The sequence below is a fragment of the Gymnoscopelus microlampas genome, assembly GCF_963454915.1.
Source record: "Gymnoscopelus microlampas genome assembly, chromosome: 19".
NCBI lineage: Eukaryota > Metazoa > Chordata > Actinopteri > Myctophiformes > Myctophidae > Gymnoscopelus > Gymnoscopelus microlampas.
The window spans coordinates 25,326,611-25,354,288 of record NC_139956.1 but is presented as its reverse complement, the minus strand read 5'-3'; the positions used below and the strand labels follow the sequence as shown (position 1 = coordinate 25,354,288).

General features: G+C 42.0%; 3 protein-coding genes across 3 annotated transcripts; all 3 read right to left on the bottom strand.

Moving 5' to 3' along the window:
- Positions 1-355: 355 nt before the first annotated feature.
- On the bottom strand, positions 356-3,449 carry LOC311035352 (interleukin-8-like). Its single transcript, XM_084043508.1, has 3 exons — positions 3,321-3,449; positions 1,879-2,014; positions 356-1,077 (listed from the first exon to the last, which is right to left on the bottom strand). Exons 1-3 carry the CDS (start codon positions 3,370-3,372, stop codon positions 960-962), a joined length of 306 nt encoding a protein of 101 aa, XP_083899634.1. The 5' UTR covers positions 3,373-3,449; the 3' UTR covers positions 356-959.
- A 962-nt stretch (positions 3,450-4,411) lies between these two features.
- LOC311034965 (alveolar macrophage chemotactic factor-like) lies at positions 4,412-9,232 on the bottom strand. The gene is made up of 5 exons (XM_084043002.1): positions 9,131-9,232; positions 8,629-8,693; positions 6,720-6,852; positions 6,131-6,202; positions 4,412-6,041 (listed from the first exon to the last, which is right to left on the bottom strand). The coding sequence occupies exons 2-5, from the start codon at positions 8,687-8,689 to the stop codon at positions 6,014-6,016; spliced, it is 294 nt and encodes a 97-aa protein (XP_083899128.1). The 5' UTR covers positions 8,690-8,693; positions 9,131-9,232; the 3' UTR covers positions 4,412-6,013.
- A 2,774-nt stretch (positions 9,233-12,006) lies between these two features.
- Positions 12,007-26,608, bottom strand: parp14rs2.1 (poly(ADP-ribose) polymerase family member 14-related sequence 2.1). Its single transcript, XM_084043415.1, has 15 exons — positions 26,226-26,608; positions 24,423-24,547; positions 20,631-22,220; positions 20,272-20,511; positions 19,627-19,851; positions 19,379-19,433; positions 19,051-19,197; positions 18,384-18,446; positions 17,110-17,289; positions 16,635-16,820; positions 15,748-16,115; positions 14,926-15,211; positions 14,172-14,308; positions 13,506-13,686; positions 12,007-13,332 (listed from the first exon to the last, which is right to left on the bottom strand). Exons 1-15 carry the CDS (start codon positions 26,395-26,397, stop codon positions 13,070-13,072), a joined length of 4,218 nt encoding a protein of 1,405 aa, XP_083899541.1. The 5' UTR covers positions 26,398-26,608; the 3' UTR covers positions 12,007-13,069.
- Positions 26,609-27,678: the final 1,070 nt, after the last annotated feature.

The window sequence follows — 27,678 nt, the reverse complement described above, 5'->3', positions numbered from 1 at the left end:
CGCAACCACCACATCACAGCTAATAAGTATAACTAACTAAGAAAGAGTGAGGGCCTTACGAACCATTTACTCTACCTTCTGATCAACTTACCAGCTTAATTACTAGAGCTCCCACGAGAGGTACCGCTCATAACGCCGCACTTGGTGCTGCGCCATGAGCTTGTATATCTGCTATTATTGCATAGCCAAAGTATAAAATATGGTTAAAGTCGTTAAAATGATTGTGATGCTATATTAATTTAATAGGGGTTAATAGGGGTCTGGGACCCCTATGTTTTCACGACATACTGTACATATACACGTACATTCAGTGTTCTTCGAAGTCATGAAACAACCTTCTGGTTAATGTATTCAACCTTTATTACAAAACGTGTCTAAATGGCTCCATTCATTTACTTGTTTCCATTGTTTGTAAACCTACTCCAATAACTACATGGTATGCTACATATACGCTCTCAATTGCAGTGAAGATTGTATTTGTCTGTACTGAAATGATCTTCTAATACTACTTGTATCGCGTTGCACATTTTGCACATCCACATTCCACTCTCAAAATTACACTTATCCATGTTGGTCATTCCATCCACAAATTAAAACATACCTAAATATTGAGTAGAAATAAAAAACAATATTGTACCGCTTATAATTATACCCACTTACAGTAGGCCTACTACTACTAAAAGCAAATTGTTTGTAGTTGCGTATTAAGCATTTATATACTTAGTCATATGACAAATAGCCAAAAAAAAAGCCAATCTACAAGCTCACAATGTGACGCAGTGCGGTGTGTTGTGATCTTGTAGAGATGCTATGTTTGAAAGTTGTAAAAATAATAATAAAATATATACATATTTTTTTTAATCTTTGCCTAAAATGGGTATGCCAGGGTTAATGTGGTTAAAGTATTGCATAATTAGATTAATCAGTTCACTGTCCAGTGGGTCATTGTTTATGATGTCTTATCTGGAGGAGGCCCCTCCCTGTTGCTGCTGTCTCCCGATAACAAAGCGGACCAGCTTCCTCACCCAGGCCGACTGCGGGTTCAGGCAGACTTTCTCACCGCTCGCCAGGCCAGCTCTGAAAAACAAACCACAAACAAAATGAAAGATGATATGGCGGAGAATGTTATTTCTTATCTTTTTGGCTTTGTAGGTTGTATTTCTGCAATGGTCTGAATCGGTTCTGGCAAGAGTCTGAACTTGTGAGGAATACTCTGAGATCTAGCTGTTACATGCACTCTTTGAAATTCTTGTAATTTGTTTGTGTAAAAATGTAATGCTATGTTTACTGTAATCAGGGCGTCTTTGGAAAAGAGAGCTGGCTCTCAATTGACCTTCCTGAATGGCATATCACACACACCAATGTGTACTATTTTCACTATTTTGGAAAAATATCGAAAGTGTTCATCTATATAATGCCCAAAATATGGATGATGCCAGTTGAAGGTGGTTAAGTCTGTCTATTTAACCAATGAAAAGTATTAACAAGAGCTTGTGGTTCTTTTTTTTTGCATTTCCTGAAAAGTTACCGTTTTGGAACATACAAGGGTTTTCCAGCCAACAGTGACGATGTGGTGGATTCCTCACTGTGTAAAACACATGAAATGAGCTGCAGCCTGACTTACATCAGTGGTTGTCAAACTTTTTCATGTCAAGGACCCCCAAAATTATACGTATTTGGCTGCATCTCAAAAATATTTTGTGCCAGGGATTTGTCAAAAATTGCAGATCTACAAGCTCATAACGCGGCACTTGGTGCTGCGCTATGAGCTTGTATATCTGCTATTTTTGCATAGCCAGAGTATAAAATATGGCTAAAGTCGTTAAAATGATTGTGATATATTAATTTTGCTACTTGGTGAACCAATTAATGACTTACATGATCTCTGTGGCTTGACAGTGAGCACCTTTAGGGATCAGCTTGATGCTCTTCAGGCTGTCTGGAGGGATGATCCTGGATTCCACTTGTGGACATCGGCAGTGTGTGTTGTAGTTCCTGCTGATGGGTGGCATGCCTAACACGGACACAAGGTACATACAGTATATCCATGATGTATGACTCCAAACTTGGGCAAGGTTTCAGCCCCATTAGAGCCCCATGACTTCTATAACAGGGGTCTTCAACAGGGGGTCCGGGACCCCTAGTGGGTTCTCGGAGATACTGCAGGGGGGCCACCAAATCTTTGTGTGATAGGGACTTTATTTTTTTTATTTTTACATTGACGACTTGAACACTCACATCCCTATTCTTGGGCGGGGGGGGGGGTCATTAGCCAAAAATAGCAGATCTACAAGCTCACAGATCGTAGTTCAAGCTTGTAGATCTGCTATTTTTGGCAAAGAGGTTTGGTGTACAGGGAAAAAAGAGCAGACCAAGTACCAAGCCAAAGGTCAAAAGTTTACAAAGTATTGAGGGTTTAAGTCGTTAAATGTCTGAAAACACACATTTAAAAGGATCCAATATGTAGTGGGGGGTCCCTGCTTCATCTCTCTCAGCCAAGGGGTCCTTGGCCTGAAAAACGTTGAAGACCCCTCTTCTATTAAATTGAAGGTTAATATTTTGCAATTTGCAATTTGTCATAATGACAAATTATACAGCTTACAGTGTACGTAAACCGTTTTCTTGATTCAGATCATATCTGACCATTTCACAAAAGGCTACCAATGCTGTGTATTATGTACACACTTTTATGCACATGGTATAAAATAACCAAAGAGACTATAGTGAAATGAGAGATTCGGAGAGCTGAAAGACTTCAGTAAAACTCAAATCAAGTGATTTATTTGACCAAGTAACTTGTTATTTTGTTTGTCATAACATATACAATACTAAACTGGTTTGTATTTCCTCAGGGGTCTGTTATAGGGTAGTATTATCACCATCATCTCAACCAATATACTTTAATACAAATAACTGTATATAGTAAATTCCTAATTTTCACTCTTTCTCACGATGACTTGCACATTTCCCTTGTATGAACCAAATGCTGACAGTGCATGTTTCATACTATGTTTTCACCATGCGCATTTCACTTCTGCGTATTTTGTGGGAATTGCATCACCTAATGTAAAAAGACAAACACCCGATGTATCCTTGTAAGCCAATGACTTTTGGGCTCTCTGAAAATACCTGGAATTCTGGAAATTGGTATGTGGTTATCAAGTACTCTTCTCAATATATGTCAAGGTTTGACAAATCAAAATGAATTAAAATTATGTCAGATGCTGTACGCTGCCTCCATACACAACACATAACTCCTTTGCAGTATGACTTAATGTTTCTATTGTGTGTCGTCATGCTATATGTTGCTGCGGTCTTACCGTTAACCAGGACGACCAGGGTTAGAAAACCCAGCAGGAGATAGAGCCTCATGTTGTTTTAAGTTCTTGATGGTTGTAATTAACACCAGTAGAGAGAGATGAACAATGGCAATGATGGTGATATCCTTGGACAACACTGGACACTCTGCACTTTACTATTTATACACAGAACTATTGTGTTTATGATGCAATCAGCTGGGGGGGGGGGGCAGCATAAGGTAGTCATGAGACAGGGAAACACCAGAGGCTCCCTTGGGGTTTGGGAAATGAGACTGCAGTCAGTCATAGATATACATCCTCTAGAACAGTGGTTCTCAACTACTAGCTGTTATGTACTGTAGCCCTAAATTAGAAAGCCTGCAATGTATTGTAAATGTAGTATTGAAAACTAATGGGTAAGCCCAGAACCTGATAACCTATGATTCTGTGCGCAAATACAGACTACACACATACAGTAACAAGGGGTATCGTGGTTGGAGTTGTTGGATAGAGGAAAACAGACCTCCAATGTGGTTAGTTTCAGACCACTGTGTCTGCTATAAACAAGAGTAGCTGTTGGATTAACTCTTAATTTGAGTGCTTAAGAGGAGTGCAAGTATAATTGGCTAATTACCCACATTGTACTTATGACAATGTTTTTATTATTAATTATGAAGTATCGTCCTAATTAAGATCAAAAGGTTTCATCTTTCTTCCTGCTTCTCTAGGGTATACAGTATACATATATGGCAAACACAACATAAACATCCAGATTATGATATGCCGAACATTTAATGCCAATCTAATGCTAATCGAACGTACATGGTAAAATTGTTTTTATTTGGTAAGATAACAAGCCTTCTGGGAGACCCCACTGTGATAACACCCAGGGCTGCGGGCTGCTGCTGACACACTGTTTGTCTGTGGTTGAGATCAGACTTAATGTGGGCCAGACTGCACAACCACAAGGACATATGACTACAAAGCATGAATACATGTAGTATGATCACCATGTGAAGCATGACCACAGTCTCAATACTTTCCTCCTTCAATGAACTACCGGTAATTAAAGAGAGAGAGCATGAGAGATAGAGACAAAGCAAGATGTTTTATTATCATTTTACATCACATGTTAGTTATCATTATTACAGGCATTAATACTGTAGTATAGAATCTCTTCTATTGATGAGGAGTGACTGTGCACAAATCTGTCTTGGTGACAGTGGTGAGGAACATCTTTTATTAGCAATATTCATACTTACATACAGTAAATATTATTTGTATTATTATAATCTCTCCATATACATACTACTGTACACACGTCATCACTAGTACAATTCCTTCTAGTATGACTGTAAATTCTGATAAGAGATAAATGTACAGTGACTTAATGTGAGTGTGTTCTATGCAGCACCGTTCTATTCATGTTATTAAATGTTGTACAACTTCCTAAAAGCTGTACAGGACTAATTGTTCTGCCTAGTTGCAGTAAAATAAATAAGTCTTTCACAGTAATGCCGTCATATATGTAAAAAAGAAAGAGAAAAATAACCTTGAAGCTTATTAGACTATAGCAGTTGGTATTATAACACTACACAGAATGTAAAGATGGCACTTGTTGACCAGTTTACCACTAGCCTGGTAAACCACCCCGGTCGGGGAATTCAAATGAAATTGAATTCCGCGACCGGGGTGGTTTACCAGGCTAGTTTACCACTACATTGCTAAAGATCCCTGTGTACAGTACTTGGTGTTTGAAATGTTATGCCAGTGAGTGTGTTTACGTGAGTTTACAAGGTTGGACGTCCTCCACTCCTGACATCACAAAACCTGCTCAAGTGAATGTTGGGGACGGGGCAGATTTAGCTGTTAAAACACCCTTTTCCAACATTTATGAGACATATTTGTTGTTTATGAGAATGCCCCATTTTTGTTTTGTTTTTTTCACATTATTTGACTAGCCAGCATTTAAAATATTCTGTTGCCCTGCTTTTAAGGTGCTTGAAGGTGCTGTGTGCATGGTTCCTACTTCTAAATGTTATCCAAATGTGTATGTGTGCACGGCACAGTATGTGTGTATAAATATCTATATTTACTGTACACCCTATACTCCGTGTTTTGTTGAAGGTGTCAGGGTTGCTGGTGGTTGTTGTATAGACCAGTGGTTCTCAACTGGGGGTCTCCCAGGTGAAGTGACAATTTAAGGACTTTTAAGACCTTTTTAATACCCAAAATTAATCAATACAATAAAAACTGGTCAAACATTGGCCAATCTCAGTCAAATAATATAAGAAAGAGGCAAATTATTTGAAAATAGCCAATCTATAAGCTCTGCTACTTTCACAATATTGTGGGTTAGGGTAACGCCTGAACTCCTACAATTCCAAGTGCTTTTCAGGGTTGGGGGGTACCCAGTTCAAAAATGTAGATTATTTTGGGGGGTCACGGCCTGAAAAGGTTGAGAACCACTGGACCCTAGACGATCTATGTTGTGTTGAGGGGGTCAGGGTTTCTGGTGGTTGTATAGACCCTAGAGTCTAGACTGTCTCTGTTGTGTTGAGGGGGTCAGGGTTTCTGGTGGTTGTATAGACTTCTAGATGGTCTCTGTTGTGTTGAGGGCATCAGGGTTTCTCGTGGTTGTATAGACTTCTAGACGGTCTCTGTTTTGTTGAGAGTGTAAGGGTTGCTGCTGGTGGTTGTATAGACTCTACTGTCTACTGAGACTGTCTCTGTTTTGTTGTCCTGTGAAGGAGATATAACAGAAAAGAACCTCACTGAGAAACCTGCCATAATAGTTAACATAGCATAATCTTGTATCCCTCTTAACTTACCTTGAGGCCAGGACCTTCTTTGTGAAGCTTGAATTTGGGTCCAAACAAATTTGTTTATTTTTGAGAGTGACACTGCGAGAGAGGGAGAAATATATATCATTTTCTCTGTTAAATTTCCTGGTACATTACATCGTAGATTTGAGCAGCCCCCCTGACTTTCTCTCACTCTATAAATCAGCTAAATCACAGATGTTTTAAGTTTTGAAGATTGTATATGTTACAGTTCATGTGGGAAACCAGCATATGTGGGAAAAGCGGAATGAGGAGCGCTCGTTTTTCCGGCACGGGAATCTGGAAACGGGAAACCGGGGCCAGGCCACGGGCCGAGTCGCTTTAAGACTATAGGCCCCTCAAGAGAAACAAAACACCTAAAATGACGTAAAATGCATCCTTTAGGCCAGGGTGGCGATTAGCGGACCCGGTTAGCCCGTTCGGCTTCCCGTTCGTTGTCGTTACTGTTTTTTAAAATGGCAGGTTAAGCCATTTCACAATAGTGGTGCCGCAGCCAAAGCCTATATATTTGGGGGTCTTTGGCATCGAAATGTTTGGGAACCCTCTAGGTAAATGCCTTAAATGTTGGTGTACTTACATGACTTCGGTCTTGCTGCAGTATGGACGGGGAGGAAGCTGCTGGACACTTTTGATGAGTCTAGTTGTCCGTTTGTCCAGTCTTGCATTTGTCCTAGGACAGCGGCAGCGCATTTCAATTGGAACTACTCCTCCTGTGAATATAAGGACAAGTAAGGAGTTATTAGTGTGGTTGCCCAAAAGGGCAACACACTATAGCACTTTGGCGACTTTAATATTTATAGTTACCCCAAAACATCTTCACGCTACTCCTCCCACAGTTAAAGCGGCATACACTCGAGCCATACTGTATGTCAAATCGACCATTTTGCTAAGAGATGTTGTGTAGTTTAATTTAGATAAATGTATTTGTGAAATAACTCTCAATGCAAGTGGGTGGGTTTTTGCCGAACTTTAGACTTGATTGTATTACCTTTATAAACATTGTCATAAATATATGACAATGTTTACTATATGCTTCCAGTCGCTAGTTTAAAGTCTTCTTTCAATCACCATGATACGCGTTTTGGCCAATTATGGTCCCATTTATTTTAACATTGATGATAAAGTAGGGTATGCTTTAGGAGGGGCGTTTTAGGAGGATGCTTTGATTGACAAGCTACACAACCAATAGCATTCATTTCCGGTTGCTGAGGATATGACGCGACATAGAAAGATTTGAAATTGCTGAAAAATAGGCTTCATTTACGGTCTGTAGAGTCTATGGGCATAACGCTGTCCATTCTTTTTTACAGTCTATGGTTAAGTTAAAATGTATTAAAGGAGGAGTTCACAGAAAAAAATGACATATTTTCTATAAATTGCACACCCATTGAAGCCTTGAATTCATGGATTTATTTTAGTTTTTGTGGCATTCCTAAGCCAAAAATGTGATGGCCGGGTGTGTATCCGGTAGGAGACACAAATAATCTACTTTATGTCTCCTACTGGATACATTAGCCGGTATGGGACGCGCATCAAATTATTGGCTTAGGAATGCCACAAAAACAAAAATAAATCCATGGATTCAAGGCTTCATGCCATGGGGTGTGTAATTGATAGAAAATAAGTCTTTTTTTGGGTGAACTACTCCTTTAAGAATCAAAAGTAAAAGTACATTGCATGACATTGCACTGATTGTACGGATTAACAGACACTTTTTGTTTGTGTGTTTTTTTCATCATGTAGCTGGGTTAGTGTAGCTTGGCAAAAGCTACATCGCTACATTTCAGTGGCACATCATAATAGAGCAAAACCGAGGAATTTTTAGTGTAGTTGAGTGCATCACAAACCATCCATTTGTAACAATTTCTGAGGCTTGAGTGGATGTTGTTAATTACATCAAAGAAATGATTCGCCTTATGCATCCATTAGCTTGTGTGTGTCAGTTGTGGGTGGATTTTGTCCGTCTTTCATCTTCCCCAACTTCATCCACTTCAAACACATCATAAGAGCTTTAGCTCTTATCTCCCGGGTGCTCAAAACCAATCTGGGAACCGATCAGCAACAAAAGGGGGTAAGAAATCCTTGGCTGCTGAATCTGTCTTGACAGATTATAGCTCAAAACCAATCTGGGAACCCATCGGCAAAAAAAAGGAAAAAGAATCCTTTAAATTTGCCTATGGGGGTACCGTCCTTCAGGCGGTGCTGCTGTGTTTTCATTCCCACTAACAACATTTCTCCCGTGGAACATGGATGTTAGGGACCGTTGCCACCAGCTACAGCAGTCTAAATGTCTAATTGTATTTGGTGTGGATGTCATTATGCCCTTACACCGGTCCTCTCAATTCTCTACAAGCATTTTTCCATATCCAGCCTAAAGCAACATACATTATCAAAATTATATTATAATAAACATAACGATACCAGGTGTAAAAACCTGTCAGATTCATTGAAGCTTAATCATCAATGACCAGTGTTGAGTGACTTACCCTCTGAAGTGCAGATTACTATGCAGACCAGAAGCAGGATGGCTGGTATTGCAGTATTCATAATTCTGTTGAATGTAAGCATTTCAGTGATTATTAGGAATAAAGCCCGACCGATGCAATATTTTTGGGTCCGATGCCATCACGATTTTGGAGAGTGCTTGCCCCCCAGTTGCGAATGTTTTGACTGATATTTTGTCCAAAAGTTGCAAAATCAATTCTGATCAATTTGGATTTTGTAAGTGTTTAAGAAATTGTTTTTTTTTGAAAATTCAAAAATAGCCGATCTAAAAGCTCACAAGTCACAACGTAAAACGTGGTGAGCTTGTAGAGTTGCTATTTTTTCCATTTTGTAAAATTCTTGAAAATATTCGAATGACGGGCCCAAAATAGAGACGCCATGTTGAAAATGGTTGAAAATCAAGACACAATGCATCTGCATAATTGCAGATACTGATGTTGTCAAAAAAGTAAAATAATGGCGATAATTAGGAGATTCCTGCACCTGCTGAGCCTCAAAGCTGTACAGATGAAATGGCGTCCTGGTCTCTCAATAGAGGGTCTGGGTCCCACAGCGTCTGTGTCTGTACTTGATGAGAGGCTGGGTTTTCAACTTTTTATACTCACTTTCTTGTGCATAAAAAATAGTGATGACTCACTATTGGAGGGCTTCCACAGAATTCCTCCCCTATCTCAGTGAGTCATTTCAACGCTGGGTTTTCAACTTTTTATACTCACTTTCTTGTGCATAAAAAATAGTGATGACTCACTATTGGAGGGCTTCCACAGAATTCCTCCCCTATCTCAGTGAGTCAATTCAACACTATGACGCACCCTATCGAGTCAAGCATTTCTCAATGGCTCTGTTCCAGCTGTGTTGCCTAGTGGCCTGGGTTATGCAAGTGCCCTTTTCATACCAAACAACTGTTGTAGCAACTCATAATGTAATAACGGTTAATAATGTAATAAACTAAATGTAATAAAAGCTCATAATGTAATAAAACCATGAACGAATAACGTAATAATGGACTTTTGCATAATGTAATAAAGTAACTAGAAAAAGTGCTCCTCGATGCACAGGTCACCCCAGGTCAGGTAGGTTATTGTGGCCTCCTGGTGGCGCTATAATAGGCCAATGTGAAAAGGGTGCCATTTCTTCTTAGGTCTTTCACAGCAATCGGACACTGCATTCATGATTTGAGGCATTTTGTTCCAAAAAAAATGTTTTGCTAAATTAGACCTACTGGTCTAAGGCCAATGTGAAAAGGGTGGCATTTCTTCCTTTGCCTAGTGGGAATGTGCGTGCAAAACTTCACATAAATTGCATGCTGCGTTCATGATTTGAGGCATTTTGTTCAAAATGAACCAATCCTGCAAACCTTGGAAGCCAATCTTAGCCAATCAGGATGGAATATGGAACATCAGACAGATCCGTGTTGATCACATGACTATAGAGATACTGTGTACCGATTTGCGTGATGTTTGGACAAAATCTGTAGGAGTAATAGCAAAAAAAGTTGTTTTGCAAAAATCGGCCTCCTGGTGGCGCTATAACAGGCCAATCAGGAAAATTTGGGCCAGAGGTTCGGCTTTGGCATCCAGGGTTAGGGTTAGGGTTAGCGTGTGTGTGCACAGTTTCGCAGCAACCTAAACTCTCACCCGTTGCTCATGTAATTGAATCATTGTCGTACTGACCCCAGTGCTTTTGAATGCATGGTTAGTATATTTAATTTCACTGCATTTCAATAAATGCTTGAAGTAAATAATGTGGTCCAAAAGTCAGGATCCTGTCTCCTATTAGGAGAGATGCCTTAGCATGAGGCAACTTGATGTACATGATATAGTTGTTGCAGGGTCTTGCCCCTAATCCAACCCTTAATGCTGAGTGCCAAGTGGAGAGGCATTGGCTAATGGCTATATACTGTACACCCCTTGCCCCCTGAATACGATGTAAGATGGCTGCTGTGTGAATATGGTCAATTTAAGAATAGGGAGTGATTTCTGGTAACTTTGATTGATTGATTGAATTTGAATCTATTAACAGTTTGAAAATAGTACAGAGGTACGACACAATGATTGTTAAAAGGATTACACAAAAAGCCCTGTCCTGACTATGTCACATTTTGCATCCCACCTATACCTGCTGGCTGCACACAGCTTAACTTGAACTTAAGTTTGACTGGCAACATTGGAGATAATTATTCATCTGTTTTTTTTTCTGGTTTTACTGTTGTTAGGTTTGTTTGTCCCTAGTAGATACAGGTCCATATCTATCGGTCAGATGTGAATTACTTACATCAATAAACGGAGGAAACTAATTATAATAGTATTTGGGTTTGTTCCAGAGAAGAGATCTTACAAGCGTCGGAAAAGCATGGTTCCAGACGTTTTCTTCACATAAGAAGTTTATTAGAGTTTTATACACATAACGTGGGGTTACGCCTTTCGTCATCACGTCAGTTGTCAGTTGTGTCTGGCCATTTCCCGGGCAACCAGGGTGGTGGTGACATCTATGCACATTGTTTATAACAACAAATCCGTGTGGCAACGGGGTTAACCTGTTATCTAATATTGTTGACATACCAGAAGGAGCCCATCAGACCAAAACAACGTTCAGGCTGCCTGGGAGGCACAGACATTTTTAACCATTATTATACAACAGGTAGTTCCGACCAAGCAATCTGATTGGTTGAAATAGCTTTCTAGCCGTGCTTCAAACCAGCATCATAGCACGGGCCTAATCACATTAATAAATCACTCCGCACTGCAGTCCAGTCCGCACCTGATTAGACCATATATGGCACAGCTGTGCTGTGAAGTCACGCTGTCCCACGGTAGGAAAACAAACAGACAGTAGCCTGACCCACCGCCGCCACCGGAGAACAAACAGCTATGCAAAATGGACTATGTTGTTAATTTGGTGGATTTACGGTTGATCAATGGTTAGAAGGTTATAAATATCCTCCTGTGTAAAGTAAAATTACTCCCATTAAGTTAACAGTCCAGTAGGCTATATGCTCCGTCGTACGACCGTGTCACGCGGCCAAAATAGCCACAACGCGTCGCCATCGCGACGCGTTGTCAGCTTGTAGATCAGTTATTTTGGCCGCGTGACACGGTCGTACGACGGAGCATATAGCCTACTGGAATTCATTCCACTGCACAAGCATTGATAGCTCAGCTGTGTTGATGAGACGGTGCCTCAAACTCAAAGCGCTGCTACAGGGACTATTTAATGTCTCTCAGTCAAAAACTCTTCTCTTTACAGGGAAACGGACAATAGCGAAACATTTTTATTATTAATTGCCCCACAATATGAATACATTTGGATGCGTTTTGTTGGTAACTGTTGTATAATCGCAATATTACACTCGAGGGTGTGCTTTACCTTACATTATTGGCACTTCAGTGATGCTGGCGGAACTCGGCTGCGCCTCGTTCCTGACCGCATCACTGGCGTGCCAATAATGACGGTAAAGCACACCCTCTCGTGTAATATTGCTTAATTAACACATACAAATGGAAAATGGTACCCTTTAGATCCATCAGAAAAAGGTACAAAATGAGACCCATCAGGCGTATTTCCATTGTTTCCATATATTTCCATTGTTTCCATTTATTTATAATTATAATTATTTGTCGTATTTCCTTATTGATAAGGGCCACCCCGCCTCCATCACCTGCTCTCATGAATCAATTTTCCTATTAAGGTATGAAACAGAAAAGCCATTATTTTACTGTTTATTGAGAACCAACCAGACATTGGGAAAGAGAAAGCCCTTTCTGTAAGCTAGGTTTCTGGCTCTGTTTTATTTTACCTGTAGGCCTATGTCTTTTATTGCACTCATCCATGTCTTCTGTGTATGAGATACTCCAGTGTTTCTTAAATAGGAATATGTGTACCCCTAGTGGTACACTGGGGTTCTACAGGGGGTAAGTGAAAGAAAGTGGGAAAATATTGTTAGTTTAATGATATAACATTGACTAACTTTGTGAACCTGCTGATCTGTGTGTTGTGTGTTAAACATAACAATAACCTTGACTAGTACAACTGTAATATAGAAAGCAAAACTTATTTGCACATTAATTAAATGAAAACAAAAAGACATTTTAAAATAAATCTGCACAGGAGCAACTCTTTCACTCATTTTCTATTTGTATCGTTATATTTTTCAAAAGGTGGTTTATAATTCATTCATAATATCTATTTCCCCCTTTTTTTTTCTCTTGCAGTTTTCTATGCAACATGTTGTAGTCAGGTAAAGGGGGTACTTCGGTTCAGAAAACGTTTTTTGAAGTAAAAAACATTGGCTTAGTCAAATTCCAGTTTGCATGAACTGCAAACCAGAGTGAGCAGTAAAACATTTCTGAATCAAATGTTTGCATGTACGTATCAGACGCTACATACATGTGAAGCACAACAGGAAGAAGGGGAGCCTTGCGGTCACTTGAACGTGATGAGGTAGTCTGGGTAAACTTGGTTATCGTAAAACACCACGAACATGGTGGGGTTCTGTACGTTGTCCACCACGCTGTCAAAACCGTCTGGGGCGACCTTCATGCCACTCTGACCCTGGGTGTACGCTCCTGTCAGGACACGGCCCACAAACATGAGCTGGGATCCATCTGAGCCTGGCTTGGAGTAGGCGGGATTGGCCGAGTAGCTGGCATCAACAGCAAAGTACGTCCCAAAGCCGTATGCAGTCGCTAAGGGTGGGGCATAGGGAAAAAGAAAGGACAGTTACAAAATACAACAGAAATAGAGAACACCAGGGGAATACAACAGAACACAGGTTTATATGTATACACTATATATGTACATTACATTATATAGTATATTTTTTGCTTTATGTGTGATTCAGTTCAAAAGGGTTCAGTACCATTTTGTCCCGCAAAGCTTCTGTTGAAGCCGTTATCCATGATGGACTTGCTGTTGTCGTGGGTGGTGCCATGATAGAGCAGCTTCTCGCGTACTCCAGTCCCTTGCTGGTTCTTATCAGAGAGACGCTTCTTCTGTACTTCATAGCCGCATCGGAGATGCACGTTCTGCAATCGCTCAATCTACAAGGAGAGAAACATTATATAACATTCATTCTTCTTCAACCTGTCTCCTCCTCAGATCTTGTCTTTCTCTATAGTATATGCATAAATAATGCAATATTAAATTACACAACTTTCAAATGTCCATTTACTTAAAGCTAATTTCATTTTGATAACACTGACTAATCCATCATTTACCAAATCATATGCAAGGTTGGAAATATTGCATATACAGGTACAGTATAAATCCGTTAATTTCAGGAAATGGAAAAGAATGAACCTGTGTTTAGTGTAGTTATGTGTGTATTTATTCTAAAAGCTATGTTCATGTCATAATAGGCAAAGATCTTTAAAAACTTTGGAAAAAAATCGGTAGATCGGCTATATTGGCTACTTTTGCGTGACACTGATATACGAGTTTAACATAGGCCATTTGTTTATGAAACGATATAAAACGTGAGCCATTTTGGCCGCCATGTGTATACAATCAGTCAGTATTAGCCCACCTTGAGTACAGTCTTGGCAGCAGTTCTTTTGAAGCTTTCCTTCACTCTCTGGAACTCTGCTGAGGAATGCTGGAGTTCAACCCTCTTCAGCTGTTCAGCAGCACCCATGTTGTCCCAGTACAGAGGGAGGGAGAAATCTGAAACAACAGAGACAATTATCACACAGTCAGAGGAAAAGTATGGTGTTTCACTTATCCACTTTCGGCAAACATAGCCGATCTACAAGCTCACAACGTGTTGAGACACGATGCATTGTGAGCTTGTAGAACGGCTATGTTCGGTGAAGAGATTTGGTGTAAAGGGAAAAAGGAGGGGGCCAACACCATATAGACCCCCGGGGGACCCTGGTCAACGAGTTTTGTAACAGCAATTCAGGTTAATGAGGATTCTGAATACCCAGGTTGATAATGTCCATTCTGATTCAAGTGTTGATATTGTCAAGAGGAGACAAAACCGAGTTCCTGTTCAACACAAAAAAGGAGGCTGTGCAGCATACATATATATATATTTTTATGTTTGTTTATGTTGTGTTTTGGTCTTTTTATGATTCTTAGATAGGCTTGATGTTTTATGTTGGCTGAGGGGAAACGGTATTTCATATTCTTTATGTAATTTATGTAAGTGCATAGAGAAATTGACAAATAAAGTTATTCTTGAGACAAAGACACGTATAACACGTCATTTGTCACATTCTTTTATACAGAATCAGCCCCACATCTACCATATCGAATGCAGTGAATTGCTGTCCTCTCACCTGTTTGGTTCTGCAGTCGTTTCAGCTTGGCCACCTGTCTCGTTCCCTGGGCGGTCGCCTCCATCCTCCCCGTGTCAATGCTCCACTGGACCCCCTGTCCATCCAAAACCCCTCCCCTAAAGTCACCTGTCTCCAGCTTGTGATTGGCTGCTTTGGGGAGCCTCTCCCAGTCGCCTCTGGCTCCCAGGATGCACCAGGCCACACGGCCATACAACTCGTCCTCCTCCCTGACTCGCAGTTCTCTATTGAGTTTGTCCTTATGATAGGAGTTGATGAGCTGGCTCACCTGCAGTGTTAATTTGGACAACACATTTTTCTTTTGAATAAAATTCCATTTAGGTTTTGTCATATTTTAGACATCCGAAATGTTTTAGTTTTAGTCTAGTGTTAGTTGATATGATACGACTTTAGTCGATTAAATCTACAGTTGATTTAGTAGACTAAAATGTATGTTGGCAGGCCATGATGGCGTCGTAATGCCTGATTTATACTTAGCTGTGTGCCGGAAATTGACGATCTACAAGCTCACAACGTGTCTCACGGTTTAGATCAGCTATTTTCGGTGTGTGACACCCACACGCAGCCAAACATAAAATGACTCGTCTTAGTTCTACTGGATCTCTTCTCCACTAGTCCCTCCCTAACATTTTAGTCTAGTTGATATTTGTTGACGAAATTGTCAGTATATTTAGTTACAGTTTATAGTTATAGTCATCATACCTTGGTTGTCATTTCGTTTTTATTTCGTTTTCGTCAGTGAAAAAAGGTAGTCGACTAACATTTTACGTCATAGTTTTAGTCAACGAAATGAACACTGCTCACCTGGTTCACGTCATCTTTTAACCCTGTCACAGTCCATGTGACCTGGCCGGCCTGCCCGCCCCCGCTAGGCTGGCTACAGTCCATCTGCAGGCTCAGAATGTCCACCAGACGTCTGAGATCCTCCACTTGGTCCTGCATGAAGCCTGCCACTGCCAGGTCATCACTGGTGAAGCTGTGACTGCCACACTGGACTTGGTACTGCCTGTTGAGCTCTGTGATGGCCTGGCTAACATCGTTAGAGCTACGACCCACTACCAAGAACACAGATGCAGGAGCCGTAGTACCACTTGTGGCCAGGAGGACATTCAGGTCTAGGTTTGCACAAGAAGGTGGTGGAGCTTGGTGCTGCAGTGTGGGAGGTAATTGAACTGAAGAGATATAGGGGGAAAAAGATGATAATATATTTTTTTATTTAGAGTAGCCAATTTGGTCATTGTGCCAGTTAAGTACGTGCGCTACTACTTTAACCCTGGCAATGAGGAGACAATCATTTTGGACAATGCAGCCACTACCAATATTTGTACATCATGGCAAGGTAACCACACAACCCAAACCTCTACCAAAGTGTCATTGTACTTTAAGTGGGTAAGCAGCCAAACAGCTGAAAAGACAAAAGCTACATTTTCAACATTCAGTGAGGCCAGTGAGTGCCAGTTAAGTACGTGCGCTACTACTTTAACCCTGGCAATGAGGAGACCATTTTTTTTGGACAATGCAGCCACAACCAATATTTGTACATCATGGCAAGGTAACCACACAACCCAAACCTCTAACAAAGTGTCATTGTACTTTAAGTGGGTAAGCAGCCAAACAGCTGAAAAGACATAAGCTACATTTTCAACATTCAGTGAGGCCTATCACCCCCCCCCCAACCCCCCCTCCCTCACCCGTGGTGTTGACAGCAGCAGAAGGAAAGGTCGTCCCCGCAGCACCTTTGAAGGCTTCAAAGACGTCGATCTTATTGAGGACAAGGCGGATGAGACACAGACAGTGGAGAGTTGTTGAGGACACTGCAGTGCTGACTCCTCTGAGGATGGCTTTGGCCACTGTGCCTCGATCTAGACCACCAATTCCTGTGCAAACAGAAGATGGCAGGATCCGATGACATTGCCACAGTCTGAATCACTTCCAGCGGTTGGAAATGCATAGCATTCGATCACAGACACAACTTGGTGGCGAACAACAGGCGATCGTAATCAAATAGCAGCTGATTATGATTAAATAAAAACCATGGCCAATGACGTGCCATAATAAAAAAAAGAAAAAATCCCCATGAATTCAAGGCTTCATGGGGTGTGTAATTGATAGAAAATAATTCATTTTTTGGATGAACTACAAACCACAACATGTGTTAATACTTACCAGCACAGATAGCAGGAATGGCCACAGACTTGTATCCCTTCTCTTCACAGCGTTTGATGATGTCACGCACCAGTCCTTCAATGACTCCGACATCCTTTTCACCGCACACGTGCAAGATGGCTTTACAAGGGAACTGTCCAGGCCTGGACACAAACATGTCGCCTCTGTTGACACGAGCAGCTGTGGGAATAACACACCCAGCATAAGGTGTGAGAAGATATAGGCGCTAATAATCGTAATAAACAATGATGAATAAGTCATTACAAGCAGCTTACTGTACATGCTCAACACTATTATTTATTATTATCAAAGTCATACTGTGTATAACATTCATTTTAGTAGTCTTTATCGTCAAAAGTAGTTTTTTTGTGGAATGGTTAATCAATAACTTTTTTTTTTTTTTTACAAATCTCTATTATTTTTTTCAGACAAGTTGACGTTACAGTAATGTCAAGCAGTACAACAAAGAGGTCTGATTTTTTGGACAAAAAACTACAAATAAACAGAGCACATTATAACAAACAATAAAAAGGGTATAGTAATCAAGGTACATGTTAATAGAGGTCATGAAAATTATAAGAATTAAAATAAAGAGACAAGACAGACAATAATCAAAGACACTCAATCATACCAGGGAGGGGAAAGGAGAGAAGGGGTGGGGGGGGGTTCTCTGCACAGAGCACTAATTAATTTCGTAATATGGGTGCCAATGAGGTCTGGTGAGAAACATGATAAAAAGAGTCGTTAAGGGAGAACTTGAATTTGGTCTAGTCTCTCCTTCAAGGGAGACACTAATTTGCGGGTTCTTCCACCATAGTTAGGGTGTCAATGTGGTCTAGAACGGGTTGCCAAATTTTGTGAAACATCTCCAAAGAGCCGTTAAGGGAGAACCTGATCCTCTCAAGTTTGAGACAGTATAAAATGTCATGAATCCATCTATTGTGTGTAGGAGGAGAGGGGTGTATCCATTTAAGGAGAATAAGCCTCCTTGCGAGTAGGGTCGTGAAAGCAATAACTCGGCGTGCTGAAGTGCGCACAACAGGCATTACTGTGGTTATTCAATAACTATTTTTGATATGATCTTTTCACTGGTATATTTTCCACAATAACCATTGTGGAAAATATACCAGTCAAATATTATATTAAAAAATAACAATAAAAAAACAACACAGACTTTAACTGTGTGTGTGTGTGTGTGTGTGGGGGGGGGGGGTGAAGGATGAGGGACAATATTAGACAATTGAACATGTCTATCTCTTTGGTACTCAGCTCACCTGATTTCAGGTGAGCCTCCACCTCTGGTCCAGCCATATTCAGGATGTCCTTGCAGACTCCAGCTACAAAGTGAACACATCAATCAATATATAAATGTATATTCACAAGCAGTTTATTTTCTTTTTTCTTCTAAAGAAAGGACAGAAAGAGTTAGTAGAAAGGAGGAATAACAAGCTGGGTAAACAACTCAGCATATTGTGTGTTTCTCTAACCACCAGGGCAGCCCATTTTATTTGCTTTATTATAAAAGTACTGTAAAGAGAGACTGTGAGAGAGATAAAGATATGCAGTAATGTAAATAAATATAAAATACTACGTGTCCGTTTGGTTGTTGTGGTATTTGGCAAGTACATGGAATTTGTCCTCCGCATTTAGCCCATCCTAACTACGTTATTAGAAGCAGTGGGCAACTACTGAACAGCGCCTGGGGGAGTGGTTGGGATTCAGTGTCTTGCTCAAGGACACTTCGAAATGCCACTGCCGGCCCATGCCAACGATGTGACATGGTCTTGAGTTTATTTGTGTCCGATTATTTGGTAGACGTAACTGACTGAGTCATCCGTTCGCCCATCATCAACATTCGCTAAGGTTAAACAACACATCATTTTAAACCTACACCAACGTGTTAAACCCCCGTCTTATCTACAGCCACTGCCCCACACCTACGTGTCTCAAAATCAACAAAGTCGGTGGTGTTCACCACAGCATCTGTGGTCTCGTTGGTGATGTCACCGAACACCAGCTGTAGACTGACTCGGCCTCCCAATGTCAGTGTGATGACGTCAAGGTCAGACGTCAGGGACTGGAAGATTGCTAAGAGGGAAAAGAATATCGGCTTATAAATGACGTGATATCATATTTGAAGACGCAAATAAACTATAAACAAATTAATATGCATAAATGCCTGTATGAATACATACAATTTTAACCGTAAAATTGTATATTTATATATTATAATACAAACAGGCCCAATAAAATATTTCATCTATCTTACCTTGTCCTCCCCAGTTCATAATTGTGCTTAGGTCTTGGCTGACATCATGGAAGCACTGTCAACAGATATTTACAATTACAATTCACAGTCTAGGAACCTTACTGACGCAGAATGAGATTAGACAAAATATTGAAAATTCAAAGGTTCTATTTCATTTATATTAAAACATGTAGGTTATCGTTTGAAAACCAGCAGAGCCGATGAGAATGGCTTCGACCTCTGAACCTCTGCTGTGTTCGTGCTCACACCTCTTCAGCATCGGGGCTACCGGGTTTGATGACGATGCTGACTGTGGACAAGGACCCCGTGGATCCACCCCGCCCAAACCGGGCAATCTCCTCGGTCAGGGCCTCGACAGCTTCTCTCTTTGGGTACTTGAGGATCAGCCCTAGTCCAATCACTGACATTGCCACAGAACGCCAGCCCTGCTGTGCACAGAGTTCCAGAGCTTTCGCCAGGCCACTCCTGAGTGCCTGCAATGAACATGAGAATAGCTTTAGGGTCAGACTACCTCTGTTTAACTAATATATTTGCACATACTGTACTGTATGAGGAATATGACTTGACTGTGGGCTGTTCACATGAAACACATGAGATGGTAGAAGTGGTCTACCATCTTACTGCACAGCTTAATTGTACTTTCGAAGTTGTGCAGTGTCTGTTCTGTTTCTCTACTGACAGAAACGGCACTAATGGCCAGGCTGTGTGGCAAGTTTGAATTAAGCCTTAACACAGCATTCCATAACCAGTTAAGCCCCATTTTATACTGTTATACAATGGTGTCGCACAGTGAAACTAGCTGATCTACAAGCTTGAAACACTTTTTCTTCGTCTCTTTTTTGTCTATTATGAACCAAAATAGGGACACCAGGTGTAACGTGCTTAACCTTCACCTGTACACTCTGTCCTCTTGCTCCATCCCATGGCAGGCACTCGATGAAGAAGATCTTGGAGCAGCCTAGAGACTGAGGCCCATCCACCTGCAACACGTCACCAGGGGCCACGTGACGATTCCTGACTGCAAGGTCAAAGTTTGCCTTCATACTAGTGCCCCCAGCCTCACTCACCAGGCATTTACCAACCATAGTGCGTGTCAGTTCTTGTTTGATCATTGGAGCAACCAACACATCCACCTGTAGAGATGTTGAAGAACATTTAATTATGATATGGGACTGTGGTGTTCAAGTGTAGTTATAAACAGAAGAGAACAGAATGGGTGTGGGTCATTTAATCTGACATAATCTTTAAATACCTGCTGTTTTTCTAAATTGCCGAGTTTTATCTCCAGGACTATTTTGTTGATCAGCCCAGACGACATAGTTGTTCCAGTACTGCTGATGGGAATGCTGGTTGGCATGCTGGTTGGCATTCTGGTTGGCATGCTGATGTTGCTCCAGCTAAGGCTAGTGTTGCTTCGCCCTCTAGTGGTCAGACCTGGCATTGTCAGTGTGTTTTGTGTGCTGCTCCCATCTTGTTGCTCTGTGATTATTACATGATAGTTGGACTCCACAAGCTCCATGCTCCTTTTCCCTTCCCCCTGGAAGTACAGCTGAGCCACTGACCCATTCAGAACCAGCCTGTCCGAGGTCAGACGGGCCAGACCTGACTTCAGGGCCTCCCGGGTTTCCTGGACCAGACTACGGGGACCAGAGATGAGCACGCAGGGAGACGGGGAATGGGAAGGTGTAAGCTTCACCCTGGGATGGTTGATGTCGATCAAGCTCCATATCTTATCAAAACAGTCCACCATTTCAGGAATTGGAAGGCTCAACGGTTCTTCTGTCTCAGCCTGGTTGAGCTTATAGTCTAGCAGAACGTCTTTCAGCTTGCCTACATCTGCACTATAGCCCACCAGCTGGACCTTGGTCTTGGAGGTTCCGCCGGTCTGTGAGTGGTAGCTGACCTCTACTCTGAGGTCTGCATGGTTGGCCTGGTTCTTGGCTTTGGTCAGGGCTTCCTTCAGCCTTTCCAGACACGGAGCCACAGCCATCGGGCTGTCCAGCTCCAGAATCTCGTGGCGCAGGTCTCGCTGCACTGCCGCTGCGGCCTCCTCCAGGGCGCCAGATGACAAACTGGATAGAATCAGGTCCGTATCCATCTCGAGGGTAACTGGATTGCGGAGGCCCTGCTGGAAGCGGAGCTGGTATCTTGAGAGGGCATCGCTGGACGTCATGAAGTTCAACAGGGGTTTGGGGAGCGGCACTCGCTTCTCCTTCACGTCTTTGATCATCTCCTCGAGCCTTCTGGAACCCGACTGGACGTCCTCTTCGAGACCCTCCAGGAACACGACGTTTGGCTCGTCTCTGTGGATTTTAACGTTTGGGAAACGGGCGTTCATCTCCCGGCAAAACTCCTCTTCTACCAGGCTGTACTGCTTCTTGGGGACGGGGCATTGCTTCCTGGTCGGAACCAGGTCCAGGATCGCTATTCTGGCGCTCACCTCCGCGACCTCCCCCACCACCACCGGATAACCTGCGTCCCTATACACCCGTAGGTTGTCCGTCACGAAGGAGAGGTCTCGCTGCAGGGCTTTCGCCGGTGCTGAGTCGACCACGTGGTGGGCGAGGTAAGTCTCAATGAGGCCGATGAAGACCCGATCCACCTGCATCTCCCATCTCTCCGCAGCGATACCGGACGCTCCGCCTGAAGCCCCAGGTGGCTCCTTCTCAACATCCCCCCTCACCACGGCCTCCTCCTCCTCTACGTTGATGCGGACAGAGCAGTCGATAGCGGAGAGCTGTTTGTGCAGGACTTTGGCCGCCTTGGGGCTGTCTTCCAGATAGCGCAGGAGGTAAGGGTCCAAGGTGTAGACCTTCTCCAGCTCCTTCTTGCTTTGTTTTGTCTAGGGTGGGAAGAAATCACCATTAGCATTGCCTTGGGACAGAAAATACGCTAATACAAGGCCTTATCTAAATAATCCAGATCAGAGAATTTAGAAGTGTTTTTAAAAAAATAGCACATCTACAATGTCACAACGAGATGTGAGCATCACGATGCAATCTGCTATTTTTGGGAGATTCTTCACCTATAATGTCATGCCCAAAATAGGGACACAAGAGTTATAGTCTAGCAGAAGGTCTTTCAGCTTGCCTACATCTGCACTATAGTGGTTAAAATGAAAAGGAACAATTTAGGAAAGTTAATTAAATTTACTGACAACCCACCAACTTGCAAGAAAAACATTTGTGAGATAGAACATAATGTGTAGCAGCATAGAGTGCTCAAGGCATAAACTGTAGGTGGAGAACCATGGATGGCTCTGCTGGGAAGCAGAAACTCGAACTGATCCGGCTGATAAGATGCATGATGAAATAATAGCTTTTTCAGAAAGGTTAGGGTTAAGGTAGCAAAGCATAGTAACGAGTGACATAACTAATTACTTTTGATACCAAGTAATAGTAATAATATTAATATTTTTTAAAGGAGTAATAAGTAAGTACAGTGTACACTGCTTGGCATGCCTTGAATTTCTTTTCTCCAAAAACCTTTAGAATTACAAACAACAATGTCACATTCTGCCATGTTTGTTCTAGTTTCAATATCTACATAATATTCTTTGATTCAGGGGCGTTTTTATAATAATAATAATAATAATATCTCAAATTTATATAGCGGTTTTATGAGTACCCAAAGAGCTTTACATGGGGGGCATGAGAAAACAACAAATCAAAACAGCATTATTAGGGGGAAAAACACTAAGAATAAGGAATTAATACAAAAACAGGTGGAATGAAGAAAAAGAGAGGGGGGGGTGGAGTTAGCTGGTTTTTAGACCCTTTTTAGGGGTGCATCCCTAAATTTCATGTCAGCACCACTAAAAATAGTTTTTTTTTAGTGTGGCTGCAAGTTTGATGTTGATGCTCATTAGGATAGGTTGGTGAATAGCCCTCTCACTACCTCTCACTCCGCTATACAGCTCCGAGATGAGGTACTATGCCGAGGTCTCCCAGAATCTGTGGAACGGCCGCAAAGGCTCCGCTGTTGACGCTTTTGTCAACATCGTATCCAAAAACTAATGGTAGATTCCAGAGCGTACAGATGTTTAAGGTTTGGACCGGCACAAAATATTTTAGGTCAGGGACGAAACAACCCGTTTAAATCGCTTATTTAGTCAGCCTGTGGCCATGTTTCCCATTGTAGCCGAACCGGGAGCAGTACTGGCAGCGGATCACCAGATAATTCGGCCCAGGACAATTCGCCCATCCGCGAATTTGAGTCAGCTCGACCCAAGCAGGACCCAAGCTGGATCGAGGCAAAAGATATTTCGACCGGAGGCAAAGTGTATGCGACCGTCCTCCAGGTAGTATCTCTGTGTAACCCCTAGAGGGTAGTAGAGTACAAGGTGACGGTGGTGAGGTCCTGGCCAGCTTTGGGAATGCACTGCGCTTGTATACCTGGAAGAAGAGACGCACTGTGATTGGCCAGTACTCACTTTGAGTGGCAGTTGGGGAAAACGCAGTCAGTGGGGCAAACGCAGTCCCCACCAAAAATATTTACTATTCTGTCCCTATCGGTACATAACTCGGACGGCGCTGATTCGACTAGCAGCCATCGGCAGGTCGTTGCGGGCACTCGCGCCTGGAGGCGCTCGGGCGCAACTCCTCAGCCTCAAGGTCTGCTGAGTCGGCGCGCCTCCGTCATGGTCCAAAACTAAACTTTATCGGCGAAAAAAAGAAGTCCGCGGATGACTGAAAAAGTTTTACCCCAAGCTGGAGTCAAACCCAGACTACCAGTGGTAGTGGGTTGGGAGTCTAATGATTAGCGAGGTGCGCCACTGAGGCCGGTGCCGAGATTGGGTATTTTGGTTGAATTAGAATGTGACGTCCTGACTCTTCTATTGTAGAAGAAAGAAGTCCCCGCCCGCGCCCCCCCGCCCAAAAGGGGGAGCCGGGTCGAATTGTCCGGTCCAACGGGTCGAAAGCGGGTCGACCTGACCGGGTCGAATTGTCCTGGGTCGAATTATCTGGTGACCTGGCAGCGGACGTAGGGGGGTTTTCCGGGTTGTACTTAATGGGGCTAGTTGGTGAAGAGATTATATCCTCACCTGTTGGTGACTGGTGAATTGTAGATCCGGTTTATGGGATGGGCTGTCGCGAGTCACAGTCAGGCAGAGTTCTCCACGAGGGAGGGAGATGGTGTGGAACTTTCTTTGGAGAACTCTTTCCTGGTCTGCAAATGTACAGATAACAGTTCAGGTTATACATTACATTACATTACGGTCATTTAGCAGACGCTTTTATCCAAAGCGACTTACAATAAGTGTATTCAACATAGGTAGGGAACGAAAACGAAAACGAAAACTACTAATGGTAAAGGTTATATGGTGATTAAACAACGTACTGTACTTCCTCCACCCATATGTTCTGAATGGTTTTGCTTTCAGTTTTACTGCTTTGAAAAATGCTTTGTCATCTGACACCAGTGAAAAATTAAACAATTAATCACTTAATGCTGTTTCACACTAAACGTTATCTTTACATTTAAAGGCATTGTAGGGAACATTAAGCCTAAATTTAAAAAATATGTATATATATATTTTTTGCATTTTCTCCCCTCTATCAGCCACTATATAATGATGCTGGGGTGTTTTCCTTCATTGAAACACAGTCCTCTGTCTGAAATCCGTATTTTCCCTTCTGTTTATGTTCATGTTGTTTATGTCCGGGTCGTAAATTAACGCACGCATGTGCGTGTCCGTGCGCGTCCGTGCCCGTATCAACTTTTTACTTTCGGTTTTAAAACGCTCTCAAACTTCTTTTTTGAGGCACATAATTTACTTTAAAAAAATCGTTTGGATAGAATTTAGTTGTTTAGCTTCATATATGTGGTCAATTTATCATGAAAGAGCCTATTTAAAAATATAAATTCAGAGAACCGTAGGGTCGGGCATTTCCGCGAATTGTATCCGCATAAGGCAACCTATTTTGGGCATGACTCATTTAAAAAGTCCCCCCTGCGTCACCCCCTGGTGGTCGGGGAAAAGAACTGCTGGAGGGGCGGTGTTTGACAACAGTTGTTTTCTTTGATTATGTCTGAACTCCCTACAATGCCTTTAAAGACAATGTGCCCTCTGCCCTGTCATTCTGTCAGTGTAAAGACTTGGTTCGTTGGCTTTCACTTGTGTACGTTTTGCACTGATCCAACCACTCCATAGCATACACACTTGGAAATGTGTAGCCTATTGGATCAAGACTTGTATTTTATCGATTTTGACATTTTTATATCTACAATAGTCTTGGCTAACACCCCCCAGTGCGTCCTGCACTTAAACCAGTAAAGCCCGTACTTCTCCGTACATGTACAAATAGATATATATAGGGTGCTTACCCGGTTGCCCCAAATGTTAACTCGCGGTCCGGAGTCTTTGTGCAATGTATTAGTTCGTATTTTTCAATAGATATGTGTTTTAATCCCGTCTGTGGCGGATTCTGTCGGAAGTTCCCTGTATTCCTTAATGGGCGGTAGTGACGGGGCGCATCCGGTGAAAGTCGGCATTTACACTCAATGTAAACAGGAAGTAAACGAGCGGGGAGGAAATAGCGTTCGGCCACAGACTGGATTAAAACACATATCTATTGAAAATACGGAGTAATACAGTGCGAAAAGACTCCGGACCACTAGTTAACATTTGGGGCAACCGGGTAAGCACGTTATATATTTATTTTGTACATGTCCGGAGAAGTACGGGCTTAACTGGTGAAAAAGCAGGACACACTGGGGGGTGCAGGCCAAGACTATCGTAGATACGAAAGTAAAAGTCAAGACTCGATAAAATACATAATGATAAGTCTTGATCCAAGGCTAGATGTATGTTATGTGAGACTTCCTTTGTGAAGAATACCCTTACCTTCTTTGATCATAAAGCAGACCCTGTAGGCGTTCTCTCCTATCTTTTCAATTTCACACTCCCCTCCCCCCGAAAGTCTTCGTTTTAGGAAGTGCATCTTTATCTTTTCCCTCTCTCTGTCTGTAAGGTCCTCCTGTGCCTCGAAGAACAAGGGATAGCGAAATTCGTCCATTTCTTTTAATACAGTACGTCAAGCTACACTGACCTAGCAGTCACACCATTTGACACTAGTTTGAACTGAAGCAAAGTAACAGCATGCTGTAAGTTTCACTTTCACTTACAACGTGAATGACTTGTACCTCCTGTTTGCTCTAGTAATTCTTTCATTATTTTTCTCTTTCTTTGTTTCCTCTTTTTTACCACGGCAATTGGTTCTATGCACAGCAGCCATATTGGAAAGAAATTGGGCCTCTTCCTTACTTCCTTCACAGGTTTTACCAATGACACCAAAGGCTTTGTGCCATTTCATGCAGGACAGTGGTTCTCTTCTCAAACCTTTAAATTTCAAGGACCCCCATAACTCTGAGAGTTGGGGGTCCTTATGGGTCCAATTGGTTCCATTTGTACACTCAGAGTTACACAGACACACAGCTTTTTAAGGGGCCATTTGGACCACACTTTGAGACACACTGGTACAGAGTGTTTTTCCAGTGAGCCAAAATGCACAATATTAGCACCCTGACTCTGTTTGACCAGAATGGAACAGAGCCAATTCATTTGAATCATTGGTAACACCTGTGAAGGAAGTAAGAAGAGACCCAATTTCTCTCCAAATGGAAGTGAAAATAAACAAAAAGAAATGTCACACAAAAGCCGGTTGGACGTCATATGTCACTGTAGTACCACGCTACACCAGCAGATGTCATACTCAGACTGCCTACACACACTCACCTGTTATGATAGTAGGCAAAACAAAAGACACCATCACTTCTGAAAAACGTACTGTATGTTGCTATATCAGCTTTTTTATGTCAAAGACCCCCAAAATTATATGTATTTGGCCGCCGACCCTCATGTCAAAATATACTGTTCCAAGGACCCCAGAAGCAAAGATTTGAGTTATAATTATTCGCTTAAAAAATATATTCAAAGACATTTGCACAAATCTTCGAGACTTCTCAAAAACAGCAGACAAGTCGAGCTGCAAGCTTGTAGATCTGCTATTTTTGAATAGCCAAATAAATCTAAAATTACACATGCTTTCCCGGTTTTAATGGGTTAAGATATAACATGTACATTTTTGACCTGTTTGTTAGCTTTGTACAGAGTCAGGCTTATTGTTTCCCCCTATTTCCAGTCAATGTGATGGTTAGATGGGATAGTGTGAGTGCCGTGGTGAGTGGTGGTTTTCAAATTGTGGTACGTGACCCAGTGAGTCAGTGCAGGTGGGACCTCAGAATCAGTTTATTGTCACTTCCATTGTAACACTCAGCATACATGGGAGCGAGATTCC

Coding starts and splice junctions, on each gene's coding strand:
- LOC311035352 (XM_084043508.1), bottom strand. CDS start 3,372: ATGAGGCTCTATCTCCTGCTGGGTTTTCTAACCCTGGTCGTCCTGGTT. Junction 2,015..3,320: donor CCTGGTCGTCCTGGTTAACG/GTAAGACCGCAG, acceptor TGTCCGTGTTAG/GCATGCCACCCATCAGCAGG. Junction 1,078..1,878: donor TGTCAAGCCACAGAGATCAT/GTAAGTCATTAA, acceptor TTTGTTTTTCAG/AGCTGGCCTGGCGAGCGGTG.
- parp14rs2.1 (XM_084043415.1), bottom strand. CDS start 26,397: ATGGACGAATTTCGCTATCCCTTGTTCTTCGAGGCACAGGAGGACCTT. Junction 20,512..20,630: donor GCAATTTAGAAAAACAGCAG/GTATTTAAAGAT, acceptor ACATCTCTACAG/GTGGATGTGTTGGTTGCTCC. Junction 15,212..15,747: donor TAAAAGATGACGTGAACCAG/GTGAGCAGTGTT, acceptor TTAACACTGCAG/GTGAGCCAGCTCATCAACTC.
- LOC311034965 (XM_084043002.1), bottom strand. CDS start 8,689: ATGAATACTGCAATACCAGCCATCCTGCTTCTGGTCTGCATAGTAATC. Junction 6,203..6,719: donor TGCAGCAAGACCGAAGTCAT/GTAAGTACACCA, acceptor CCTCTCTCGCAG/TGTCACTCTCAAAAATAAAC. Junction 6,042..6,130: donor AAGAAGGTCCTGGCCTCAAG/GTAAGTTAAGAG, acceptor TCTCCTTCACAG/GACAACAAAACAGAGACAGT.